We start from the raw sequence: 13,648 nt of genomic DNA, 5'->3' as shown, positions 1-13,648 counted from the left end.
TAGAGGGGAAACCTGCTACATATTTCCATTAGTAGCAAGGGATCTTTTATATGATATACAAGTCGTGGTGCACTGACTGGAATGAGAAATAGCCTAATGGGTCCACCGATGGGGATCGATTCCAGACAGACCACACATCAAATGAACACTTTACCACAAATTTGTATTTCTAAGACTGTTTTTTTCTCTTATTAGGACTGTAACAGTTGCTCAGTTCAAATTGTATCTCTAAGACTGGTGCAGTTACTAAAATAAAACATTTGCTAAAATAAATATCTTTTTTTCACAATTGCTAAGAGAAACGTTTTTTGTAGGATACAGATTTTTGCTTTTGGACTGGTATAATTGTTTAGCTAAAACTTTTTGTTGGAAAGTTAGTAAATTATAACTTCTTTTGACATCTACTACAGTGGACTCTGTCCAAACCAGCATCTGTCTAAACCGGCATTCTGTGTAAACCGACACAGTTTTAAAGTCTAGCTACTGTTAATTTATTAGGAATAAAACTCTGCCTACATCGGATTCTGTCTATTCTAGATTTCGGATGCAAATTCAAGAACAAAAGAATGATTTCTGTAGTAATTAACTCTGTCTACACCGGCACACAATCTTACCTCAACTGTCTGCCAGTTGTCACCTTTTAAACAATGACGACAGTAATTAGGACACAAAGAAAATGTGACAAAATAATTGTGCCTCTTCGAAAGCTTAGTAAACAATGAACCACACCTGTAGTAGTGGGTGTAGGTAGCAAGATAACTCAGATTATTATTTGTATGTGTTCATACCTGCATTTTATCATACCTATCTATTTTTTTGTCAAAACTAGTACCTGCATAAATACGAATGACTCTTCCGTTTTGCATTGTCTTACTGAAGATATAATGTCGGAGTGACAAAAAAACGAAAAAAGGGTACGCTTCTCACTGACAAAATTACCAAATGTTTGACATCCAATAGCTGATGATTAATAAATCAATGTCCTCTAGTGGTGTCAATAAACAAAATAAACTTTAACTCAAGTTGATTTTAATTGGTTTCTTAGAAACACAAATATCGTTCAGGTTTAGACCAATCACTAAAACAAGCATTGCTTAGCCTTGCTTTCACGCTTGGTTAAAATGGCGTTTTATTTACATTGGTATTTTCTGATCATGATATCACAAGAACCATAACTCTGGATGAACTCTGTCTACACCGGCACTCTGTCTAAACTGGCATATTTTATCAGTCCCAAGTGAATCTGGTTTAGTCAGAGTCCACTGTATTACAAAACACTTTTTTTTTCTAGAACTGGTGCAGTTGCTAAAATAGAACATCTTTTGGTAGTTACTACAGTGAAACCTCTCAAAACCAGAATTTCCTCAAAACCGGATGTTTTGCAGAGTCCCTTTTTTAAAAATCAGAACACATCTTAACTTCTTTAAACCAGATACCTCCTAAACTGGACATTAATTTTGGTCTAAGGGTGCCCTGTTTAGAGGGGTTTCACTGTATTACAGTTATTAAAATAAAATTTCTTTTGGCAGTTACTAAGACAAAACATTTTGTTTTAGAACTGGTGCAGTTCCTAAAATAAAACTCCTTTAGCAGTTGCTAAGACATTCTGTCCTGGAGAGGCAGTCCAGGCTGCTGGACTCTGTCCCCAGGACAGTGTGCTTGAACCTTTATTGGATATAGGCACATCAAATACTTATAAGTAAGTAAGTAAATAAGTAAGTAAGTAAGTAAGTGTTAATACAGAACCTTGTTTTTCTAGGATTGGTGCAGTTACTAAAATAAAATTCTTCAGGCAGTTGCTAATTCAAAACATTGATTTTCTAGGATTTGTGCAATTACTAAAATAAAACTTCATTTGGCAGTTGTTAAGACAAAACCTTGTTTTTCTAGGACTGGTGCCACTGCTACCACACAAGCGTCATTCGGTCAAGGCACGGGAAAGATCTGGCTGGATGATGTTCACTGTCGTGGGTCGGAGACCAACATCGCTAATTGTCCTAGCAACGTGTGGGGGGTAACCAACTGTGGACACAATGAAGATGCAGGAGTTATGTGCCCCTCAAGTATGATCAATCATTTCTTTAGAGGAAGCTTGTTTCCCTTAGCTACAGAGCCCAGGGGCGTAGGCTGGGGGGGTCGGTGGGTAAATGGTCTGCTTTCAGAACTAAAACATACAGGTTTATACATATGGAGTTTCTGGTGGTGCAAAAACAAAATAGTAAAAGGGTCCATTTGGTTCACATTGGACCCCCCACCCCCAGGTCCAGATCACGCTATGCCCCTGGAGCCCTCCCATAGAAAACATACACACCGATAAATATCAACTCATTTATTGAGAAGGCACTAGGCCTGACTGACTAAGTATACATCATAACACAATCACTATAAGTAATATTTCAACATACTTTATATAAAATAACAAAAACACTACTTGCCCTGTCATTCTTCTAACCTGAATGACACATGCTACAAACTGCATGTGCAGCACTAACTTTACTAAAATGCCACCTATAGGAGCTATTCCCAAATCAAAGGAAAATAATTTCCGTCCAATTCTTTTCGATCAACCGACAGAAATTATATTTCTTGTAGACCAGAGAAATACATTCATTTTATTAAGCCAAAACTATGTCACTATAAGTTTATGTCACAGTTTATCACTCAGTATAAATGAAATACAGTGTCACTAGATATTGGATAGATAATGACATTTATTTTCCACAGTTGAGTGATATATAGCTAAACATTGTTAAATATAAATGCACGAAGCTAGTGGCCACAAATGATATAAAAAAACCCAGCAATTAAAGTGATGTGTTACGGTCTTCAATGTTTTCAGTTATGTCACTTAATTATGTTACTTAAAGTGGTGGGATGTAGCCCAATGGTAAACTACTCACCTGATGCACAGTCAATCTAGGATCAATCCCCATTGGTGGGCCCATGCATTGAGCTATTTCTCATTCTAGTCAGTGTTTATATCAAAGGCTGTGGTATATGCTATCCTGTCTGTTGAATGGTGCATATAAAAGTTCCCTTGCTACTAATGGAAAAATATAGTGGGTTTCCTGTCAAAATCACCAAATGTTTGGCATCCAATAGCTGATGATTAATAAATCAATGTGCTCTAGTGGTGTTGTTAAACAAAACAAACTTTAACTTTAACCTATGTTTCTTATTCTAGCAACAATATGTAGCTAGATATACAAGAAAAATAATAAAATAATTGTGTCTCTTGAAGACGGGGGATATCCCAACACTCGCGACACAACTGTTACTCTCTCGTTACTCTCCTGTTGGGATTTCCCCTTCTTCAACAATTACTTGTCATAGACTATTTTTGTTTTGCAGTAATTGGGACCTTAAGTCTTCTCTAAGCTTGCTGTCTGAGGGAGGAAAAATGTATATATACAGTGAAACTCCTCTAAACCGGACACCCTCAGGACCAAGTAAAACATCTGCTTTTAAGAGGTATCCGGTTTACAGAGATTGTTTTGAGGGAATTCCGGTTTACCGAGGGTCCGGTTTTGAGAGGTTTCACTGTATTATGCATATCAAGTTTTTGTCCCAAATAAAATAATTTCTATTACTCATGAGCTTCAGTAAAATTATTCCTCGAGAACCATAAACTTGATTTGAATAAGAAGTTGTCATGGATCAAATCCTTCAGAAATTAATATCTTAAAATAATGGGGTTTTTTGTTCTTTTTAATTTTAATTTTAGCAACTACACCAAACAACTTCTTGCTGTTTACGGACACGAGGAAAAAACAAATTTACCGAATGGATGTCTCCACGTTCAGTTACGTGCAGGTGCCTCTAACCAATCACGACAATCCCATTGCTATTGACTACGATCCGGTCGACGCCAGAATTTACTGGACGGATGTCGGCCTAAGACGCATTCGCAGCGCGTCACTGTCCGGAACTGATGAGAAGACTGTCAGACAACTCAGTTCAGGTATTGTACTTATTATTCTTAGGGCTGTTCGAAAATTGATTTAAACACTATTAATTCCTGTTCAACAACAGTAGCGATCTGGGGATTGGCCAACAGGCTAGAATTAACAATGGACAGCTGACCATGGGGTCAGGGTGAGGGAGGAGGGAGAGGGTAGAAATCATTATTATTATTTTATGTCTGGTGAATGGGGCCCTGTGGATAGCAATGCAGATGAGAAACAGGATCCTCCAGGATAGAAAACTTTCAAAAATTTCTGAAATGTTCAATTTCAGTGCCACCAAAAATAGTTCCTGCTCATGGTTGTTTGTTTTTAAAGCTAACCATATATGTTAGTGCTACCTGAAAACTGTTCCAATTATGTTTTTTCATGACGTTGGCTTGGCCAGGCTGGAGCCATGCTTGAGGTCCATGGTCTTCTTGCTTACATCTTTTTCACCCCTTCACTTTATATATACTGGCTGTCATACAGTTTCTATCAGGACTAAGGTGGGAGATTCCTGGGGTGCCTCCCTTCCCCAATATAAAATCCTAGCTATGCCAGTCTTTGATAAAAAAAAAAATTCTACTTTTGAAACCCTGCAACGTTTTCCAGATATTTGTCCAAAGTCATTTTGATTTGGGATTGATGGACCTTTTTTTAAAACCAGGAGACCCTTTTTTTAAAAGCCTGGGACCAATGTTACAATCTAGGTCATGAGTCAGTTTCCATGGCTACCACACCCTCTCAGTGCTAGTTTCACAATGACTACTTCTAGGTGCAGTTCCTGATGGTATTGCCATTGATTCCGTATCTCGTCTGATATTCTACACAGACACAGGTAATGACATCATAGCTGTGATGTCTATCGACGGATTTGCCCACAAGATCATCATCGATCATGGACTGGATGAACCTAGAGCTATTGTTACTGATTTTAATGACGGGTAAGCTTTTGTCTCCTTTTCTTTTCTTTTCAGTAGATAAAAATACATCGCAATTATTTATCACTGGGACAAAGACTTTTTACTTACATCATATACTCAAGACAGGATTTTCATAATCATGGCAAATTTATGTGGAAACAAATTGAAATATTAGTAGTTGAAACAGATATGTATGATTCCATATGTCCTGATGCGTGTACAACAAGTCTAATGTAGCAATTCCTCGGTGGTGTCATGGTTAAGCCATCGGTCTACAGGCTGGTAGGTACAGGGTTCACAGTCCTGTCCTGGCTCCCACCCAGAGCGAGTTCTTAAGAGCTCAATGGGTAGGTGTAAGGCCACTACACCCTCTTCTCTCTCACTAACCACTAACCAACTAACAACTAACCCACTGTCCTGGACAGACAGCTCAGGTAGCTGACATGTGTGCTCAGGACAGCGTGCTTGAACCTTAATTGGATATAAGCACGAAAACAAGTTGAAATGAAATGAAATACCTGCCAGATAGTCATACAATTTACATGTTGGCATATTTATGTCACTGTATAGCCAAATTTAAAAAGAACATTATATTGAACCTGACAAAACACATATCACATAAGCATGCTATGTAAGTGAACAGCCTAAGCTTGCCACGTCTGTACATATGGAATTCTAGCTGTATGCTGGCTGGTGGTATTTCTGTTTTGGTATGAACCTGTCTGAAATGCTCCAGCTTTACTGTCCGGCATCTTGGTATTACCCGGGGGTGGGACGTAGCTCAGTGGTAAAGCGTTTGCTTGATGTGCGGTCAGTCTAGGATCGATCCCCATCGGTGGAACCATTAGGCTATTTCTCGTTCCAGCCAGTGCTCCACAACTGGTGTAACAAAGGCTGTGGTATGTACTATCCTGTCTGTGGGATGGTGCATGTAAAAAATCCCTTGCTGCTAATCGAAAAGAGTAGCCCATGAAGTAGCGACAGCGGGTTTCCTCTCTCAGTATCTGTGTGGTCCTTGACCATATGTTTGATGCCATATAACTGTAAATAAAATGTATTGAGTGCGTCATTAAATAAAACATTTCCTTCCTTCTTCCTTCTTGATATTACCCAGACTAAGGGGTAAATTTAACCTACAGTACCAGACGTCGGTGTGAAGATAAATGAGTGGAGTGATAACTGAGATTATGGGCAGCCATTTTAGATGAATTTGAGCCAATTAAACATTAACATATTTAGTTTAGTGTGACTATTTTTGTCCATTATGTTACTGATAATTTTTTTTCTTCTAGAATCATCTATTGGACAGACTGGGGTCACAATCCGAAAATCTCAAGAGCTTTCTATGATGGCACCAACCAGCGAGCACTTATTACAACAGGTCTTGGCTGGCCAAATGGTTTGACTCTGGATATAGAAAGTATGTTGGAATTTGTTTTAAAATCATTTTTTATTCACAGACAGTGTTTACGGTGCTATCTATCTCACTTCCAAGGAAGACTGAAAGATATGCATATATTAGAAAACAACAAAAAGTAATGGAATTGCCTTGATAATGTGTGTATACATTATAACTATTTATATAGACTGTAACATTTGAATGGATTATATACTTATTTGATTATGTAGTCTATGTGTTTGAATGAATTATGTAAACTATGTTTGAAAATTATTGCGTACCAATTTCAATTGGTCGAGTTTGTTTTTGAGTGGATTTTGTATATATCGTTGAATGAACTGTGTATATATGTGAATGGATTTATATATGTTTTTGAATGGAACATAGATATTTGAATTGCTTATTTATACACACTGAATGGATTGTAATAAATTTAAATATATTATTTTACATATTAGAATGGATTATGTCTATAATTGAATGAATTTTTCAATTTGAATGGATTGTGTATAATATTTAAATGGATTTTGGTTGTATGTGAATGGATTGTGTATAATATTTAAATGGATTTTGGTTGTATGTGAATGGATTGTGTATAATATTTAAATGGATTTTGGTTGTATGTGAATGGATTGTGTACATTTAAGGATTGTCTTTTGTTTCTTTTATCATCCTCGAGGTATGAACAAAACAAATCACCGGCAAACTGTCTAAACCTGGTGAAGCCGTTCCCACATAAGTTTGAGGATGATTTTTTTTGCTTATATCCCGGATGGACATAAAAGAAGTAACAGACAATCCTTATAATTAAATCTGAAACATACTTATTAATAATAAAACTAAAAGTTCATATTTTATTTTGAATAATTTTTTTGGTTCTTAAACAATAATTCTCAATAAGACAAACTATCAAAATAAAGTAATGTCATCTGATATGATTTTCCCTGACAATGTTATTTTTATATTTATTGAGAAATGAACAAACTCACATTGCTGTGGCAGGAACAATCAGATGACGTTAACTTGTAATGAATACAATGAAAATTTAATTATATTTAAATGGATTGTGTATATATTTGAATAGATTATGGTTTTATGTGAATGAATCATGTACATATTGGAATGGATTGTTGTTATATTTGAATAGATTGTTGTTATATTTGAATGGATTCTTGTTATCTTTGAATAAATTATAGTTGTATTTCAGTGGATTATTGCAATAGCTGACTGGATTGTGTACTGCTGTCTACATAACTCTCTTTGCATTCAGATGAGAAGATATACTGGTGTGATGGAAAGACTAACAAAATTGAGGTTGCCAATAATGATGGATCTCAAAGACGTGTATTGGTACAGAGCAGAAACAGTCACTTCTTTGGCATTGTTCGCTACAACAACATTGTGTACTACACTGACTGGCAGAAATCGTAATAACATTTTCAAAAATAAAATAAAAATTATAGAGAGAAAATCCTAAATCCAACCATGAGTATCAGAATGTTTGTTAACTTAACCAGTGGTTAATAGAAATATTTTTGAAAACCAAGGACCGAGTCAGTACAAGTAATAATTGAAAACCTATGTTGAGACTTGATTTGGAACAATCGTAGGAATCCATACATAATCAAATCTAGAGCAGGGTTTCTGCCAGAGGGTAAAATTACATACCCTAAAATCTTGGAAATTATTGATACATTTTTATAATTAAAAAAAAAAATGGAGTAAGAGAACTGCTCTTTAAATTCGTCAAAGTACATGGAATGTAGTGTCCAATTTTAAAAGATTTTAAATTCATAAGGGGCACTTATGATCTGTTTTGTTTTTATTATATACCCTCAAATTATTTTCTGGCAGAAAACCTGTAAAGTATTTTATATTTGTGCAATAATAATTAAAAGAAAGAGATTAGACTAACTCAGGGTTAATTTAACCATGTTTGAAACAACTGGGCCCTGGTGGTCAACATAACCCAGGATGTTTTATACAGTTACAAGATTTCAATAATTCAATAACAGTTAAGTAGAAATTTGTAAAGTTATAGTCTAGTATTTGTTAGGCATATTTAGCTAGAAACCAATAAGCCAAGTATCTTATTACTTATACAGTTTGACTTTTAATTCAGCAGTCAACTACATGTCTCTTTAAAGATCAGTTTATTACTCTCCCAAATAATCTCATTTAATACTATTTCAACTGGGGGGCTGGATTTAGCTCAGTTGCTTGCATCACAGGATCGAACCACCTCGTTTGGGGTTTTTCTCACCACAACTGATCAAAGGCTGTCTGTAGGAAAGTGCAGATAAAAAATCCCTTGCTGCATTAGGAAAAATGCAGCGGGATTTCCCTGATGACTGCGTGTCAGAATTACTAAATGTTTGACATCCAATAGCCGATGATCAATTAATCAATGTGCTCTAGTGGTGTCATTAAACAAAACAAACAAACTTTATTTATTCGTCCAACTTTTATACAATTTGACCTGTATTAAGCAGCCAACTATTTTTAAAGGTCGGTTTATTATTCATGTACTTTCCCAAATAATCTAATTGAATACTACCGGTATTTGACCTGTTTTAAGCAGGGACCTGTCTTTAAAGGCTTCATTTGGGAATTTCCTTTAGAGGCCTTTTAAAACAGGTTTATCTATTTAGTAGAAATGTACTGTAATTTGAGTAACCAAAGTGTACACTTATCTTTAGGACTCTAATGAAGGTAAATACTGACGGCTCTGGCAACACTCCCATCGGACCTGTGGCTTTTGGACGCGTGAATGATATCCACTTTCACAAAAATGGCTATGGACAAACAGGTAATATGCCATTTAGTTGTATATTATTAAGATTAATCTTATGTCCAGCTCTTTTTCGAATTGTATAATATTAAAGGCATTGACCCTAGTGATTAAAATCCAGATTAATATTTCTCTTTTCAATGATGTTGGAGTAATATAACATTATGATTAACCCGTATCCTGCCGTTGACGTTTATACACATCAAGCATCATCACTATGACATCACTTAGCATTGTTTTCATTTAAAAATCGTTTCTAAAAACAATTTGACATTTTTGTCTTATCTTTAAATTTTGCAAAAAGAATGCGGCAGAATAAGGGTTAATATTCTATGTTCAATAACATTAAGATTAATATTTTCTATGTTCAGGGCTGTTGGAATTACTAGTATATAATATTGATATTAATACATGTATTTCTATGTTCAAGGATGTTGTAACTGTCTAACATTAAGATTACTGTTTCTGTATTCAGGGAGTAACTCGTGCAGTGGTGGGAGGGGAGGCTGTAGTCACATTTGTCTGCAGACGCCCGATGACGGTTTCCAGTGTGCTTGTCCAGATGGTCTTTCACTACAGCCAAATGGCGTACAGTGCAGTGTTTGTATGTAAAATATTTACAGGATATTAAACAAGCTTCCATTTCATATCATGTTTATGTCCCGAGTGAAATAATTTTCATTTATCACAAGCTTTAGCGAGTGACAATGAAAATTATTTTATGAGGGATATAAACATGATACGAAATGGTAGCGATTTTAATATCCTATTTATTACCCATAATCAATCTTAATTTATATCACTCAACTCGTTTGGTTGATGTTCCTGTAAGGTTGTAGTGCACCAATCGATGACTTTACGAAGTGTTACGTCCCACTTGGCGTTCTAGTGGGATGTATCACTTTGATATGTACTAAGATATGTTTAACCATATGGGTAATAAATATCTTATATAGGCGGAAATGTCATGTAGTTGTGTTGTTTGATGATCCTGGGTTGGGATGATGTAGTCGGTGGTAGAGTACACTCTTGAGGAGCTGTCAGTTATAGATCAGCTATGTTTGATGATCCTGGGTTGGGATGATGTAGTCGGTGGTAGAGTACACTCTTGAGGAGCTGTCAGTCATAGATCAGCCATGTTTGATGATCCTGGGTTGGGATGATGTAGTCGGTGGTAGAGTACACTCTTGAGGAGCTGTCAGTCATAGATCAGCCATGTTTGATGATCCTGGGTTGGGATGATGTAGTCGGGGGGGGGGGGGGGGGTAGAGTACACTCCTGAGGAGCTGTCGGTCATAGATTAGCCATGTTTGATGATCCCCGGCTGGGATGATGTATTCGGTGGTAGAGCATACTCCTGAGAAGCTGTGCATGTAATATTTAGGGATCGTGCTAGGGGGTGATTGAGATAAAATAGTCACCCTATGCCACTGAACTTTGTTTTTGCATAAGGGTGACATTCACTTCGATTTTTCGGTATAATAATTGTTACATTGTCAGTAATTCATTTTATTAATATGGTCGCCATGAAAACAGACTGCAACCATGTCTTTGTCAAATGATCAAAGTTAAATTTTAAGAAGTAAATAATACTTTAACGAAATCTAATAAAAAGTTAAAAAGATCATCACATAATTTACATAACCAAGAATCTTGGTAAACAAAAAATGGTATGCAGCATTGTCACACATTATTGGCATAAAAGAGAAAACCAGTTTTTAGAAGATTCTTAAATTAATATAGTAGTACTATTTTTATCAGATTTGTGACAAAAATGTCATAGTAATTTTAAAGAGCAGAGAAAAAGTAATTGAATTTATATTTATATTAATTTATATATGCATACAATAAATTTTTGAAAATATGATAAAATTTTATTTTAATTTCATGAAATAAAATGTATTTACATTATGTAGTGTTCATTTATGATAATATACCTATTTTATGAAACTTGATTCTTCCTAAATCATTTGGAGGAAGAAGTGACTTCTCCCTGATTTGTCAGTTTAGCTTGAACCTTACCTTAATGAATATTAGCTGAAACCATATATCGGAATCAATTAATTCTTCAATGTTTGGAAAAGTGCATATAACACTATATAATATAACTTTTTTTTTTATTAGCAGCAAGGTATCTTACCTTGCTGCTAATGATATTTTTTAGCAGGTTTTCCTCTAAGACTGAATATCAAAATGATCAAATGTTTGATATCTAATAACCGATAATTAATAAATCATTGTACTCCAGTGATGTTATTAAACTATACAAACATTTAACTTGAATTTGCAGCCATTCCTTGTTCACCTCTTGCTCAAGTTACCCATGGTACAATTGTCCCTAGTAACTGTACTGCCGGCAAGTCGAACAACGGCGCTGTCTGTAACATCACGTGTAACGCTGGGTTCCAGCTCACCGGATCTACGTCCTTGACCTGCCTCGGCAACGGGCAGTGGAGTAACTATGGCAGTCCCATTATCTGTAGGGGTAAGTAGTCTCAGAAATGCATTTCAGTTCTGTTCCGTAACTTTTTAACATGCTCATATACCACAGAGGTTGAGCATGTCTGCCCCGGAGTTCGACCTCTGAGAGGCCAGGGGCCCAACCCGGGGCAGACACGTTCATATACCACAGAGGTTGAGCATGTCTGCCCCGGAGTTCGACCTCTGAGAGGCCAGGGGCCCAACCCGGGGCAGACATGTTCATATACCACAGAGGTTGAGCATGTCTGCCCCGGAGTTCGACCTCTGAGAGGCCAGGGGCCCAACCCGGGGCAGACATGTTCATATACCACAGAGGTTGAGCATGTCTGCCCTGGAGTTCGACCTCTGAGAGGCCAGGGGCCCAACCCGGGGCAGACACGTTCATATACCACAGAGGTTGAGCATGTCTGCCCCGGAGTTCGACCTCTGAGAGGCCAGGGGCCCAACCCGGGGCAGATAATTTACCAGGACAATTTTGATCATTCTACTTCTGTTTCTGTTACATTCATTACAATGTAACATCATTCCATTGGTCCAGACGTAGCAATGGGAGTTTGTTCGTTTCTCGATGAATGTAAAAATTACATTGTCAGACATCATCATATCTGATGACGTCATTTTATAGTTGTCTTATTGAGCATTATTGTTTATGGATCAAAGTAATTCAAAATAAAGTATGACGTTTTAGTGTTATTATTAGCAAGTATGATTCAAATTTAATTATAAGTATTGTCTCTTTTTTCTTTTACGTTCATCTGGGTATGAACAAAAAAAACCATCATCCGCAAACTTATATGTGAGAACAGCTTCGCCAATTCACACAGTTTGTGGATATTTTATTTTTTTTCATACCCCAATGAACGTAAAGAAATATCAGACAATCCTTAAGTAAATAGTTTTAACTGTTTATGCTAAACACATAAAACATGTTACTGTAAGACAAACCAACGGAAGAGCACTCCACTTCAACATGTTCAAATGGAGAATAATATATTTTTATATCACCTAGATTACAAAGTGTAGCCAAAGTATATTGAAGGATGGTGTGTGGAAATAAAAAAATTAATATTGATGATGTTAGTGTGTTTGTACTTATTTTTGTGCATATATCCAAGTACGGTTCAAGTATGCTGTCCTGGGCACACACCTCAGCTAGTTGAACTCTGTGTACAGGACAGTGGGTTAGTGGGTTAGTTTGTTAGTGGTTAGTGATAGAGAAGTTGATGTAGTGGCCTTACACCTACCCATTGAGTCGTTAAACTCACTCTGGGATGCGAACCCAGTACCTACCAACCTTAAGTCTGATCGATGGCTTAACCACTACACCATGGAGGCCATTCTGTGGATGATCTGTTCTAGTTGACTAAATACAAACCTCAGTGGCATAGTGTTTAAGTCATCAGCCTTAAGGCTGGTAGGTACTGGGTTCTCATCTCGGTACCGATTTCCATTCAAAGCAAGTTTTAACCGTCCTTTTTAGGTCGGAATGTTAAGCATTCATTCATTCATTCATTCTCTCTCATTGACCACTAACCAGTTTAGATAGCTGAGGTGTGTGCCCAGGATAGCATACTTGAACCTTAATTGGAAATAAGGATGAAAATAAACTAAAATTAAAAAACCCATTTTTTTTATAAAAATATACCAGAGACTTCACCTTTATACACTTTCAGACAACCAGGCTCCAACTCTGACCTGCCCACAGGATATCTCAGTGACCGCTCCTCGCGGTCAGTCTCTGGCCACCATCACGTGGAATAACCCTCAACCAGTGGACAACACTGGACAGAAGGTGACCATCGTACAGAACATGCGGTCGCCGGCGAACCTGGCGGAAGGACAGTATGGTGTTACGATCACTGCGACTGATGTCTCCGGGTTGATAACCACGTGTTCCTTTAAGATTACAGTCAAAGGTAACTTTATAATACTATACTATAGTCTGTCCCACAGAGAACGTCGTTTTTCACGTTCTATGGAATTTACTGCAAGTGATTTATTTCTGAGCCGATTGTTTTCTAAATTGCACACAATAATAGTACTTTTTTGTTATTTCCAAAACACTTTTACTTTTCTTAATTCTTACATCAAACTAAAATGAAATTATTTA

At 36.7% G+C, this 13,648-nt stretch overlaps 1 protein-coding gene across 1 annotated transcript in view; it reads left to right on the top strand.

Annotated features, from left to right (window-relative positions):
- The window catches only part of LOC121383805 (deleted in malignant brain tumors 1 protein-like), an 85,943-nt gene that overhangs the window by 64,471 nt on the left and 7,824 nt on the right, over nucleotides 1-13,648 (top strand). The window contains exons 34-42 of the mRNA XM_041513903.1: nucleotides 1,891-2,063; nucleotides 3,725-3,961; nucleotides 4,720-4,888; nucleotides 6,160-6,287; nucleotides 7,537-7,693; nucleotides 8,966-9,075; nucleotides 9,533-9,661; nucleotides 11,348-11,542; nucleotides 13,212-13,454. Of these exons, the coding sequence (XP_041369837.1) occupies nucleotides 1,891-2,063; nucleotides 3,725-3,961; nucleotides 4,720-4,888; nucleotides 6,160-6,287; nucleotides 7,537-7,693; nucleotides 8,966-9,075; nucleotides 9,533-9,661; nucleotides 11,348-11,542; nucleotides 13,212-13,454 (1,541 nt within the window). The remainder of the gene's footprint in view (nucleotides 1-1,890; nucleotides 2,064-3,724; nucleotides 3,962-4,719; nucleotides 4,889-6,159; nucleotides 6,288-7,536; nucleotides 7,694-8,965; nucleotides 9,076-9,532; nucleotides 9,662-11,347; nucleotides 11,543-13,211; nucleotides 13,455-13,648) is intronic.

This window comes from Gigantopelta aegis, chromosome 10 (genome assembly GCF_016097555.1).
Source record: "Gigantopelta aegis isolate Gae_Host chromosome 10, Gae_host_genome, whole genome shotgun sequence".
NCBI classification, from domain to species: Eukaryota; Metazoa; Mollusca; class Gastropoda; order Neomphalida; family Peltospiridae; genus Gigantopelta; species Gigantopelta aegis.
The sequence above is the reverse complement of the archived record's forward strand: the minus strand, read 5'-3'. Positions and strand labels throughout refer to the sequence as shown.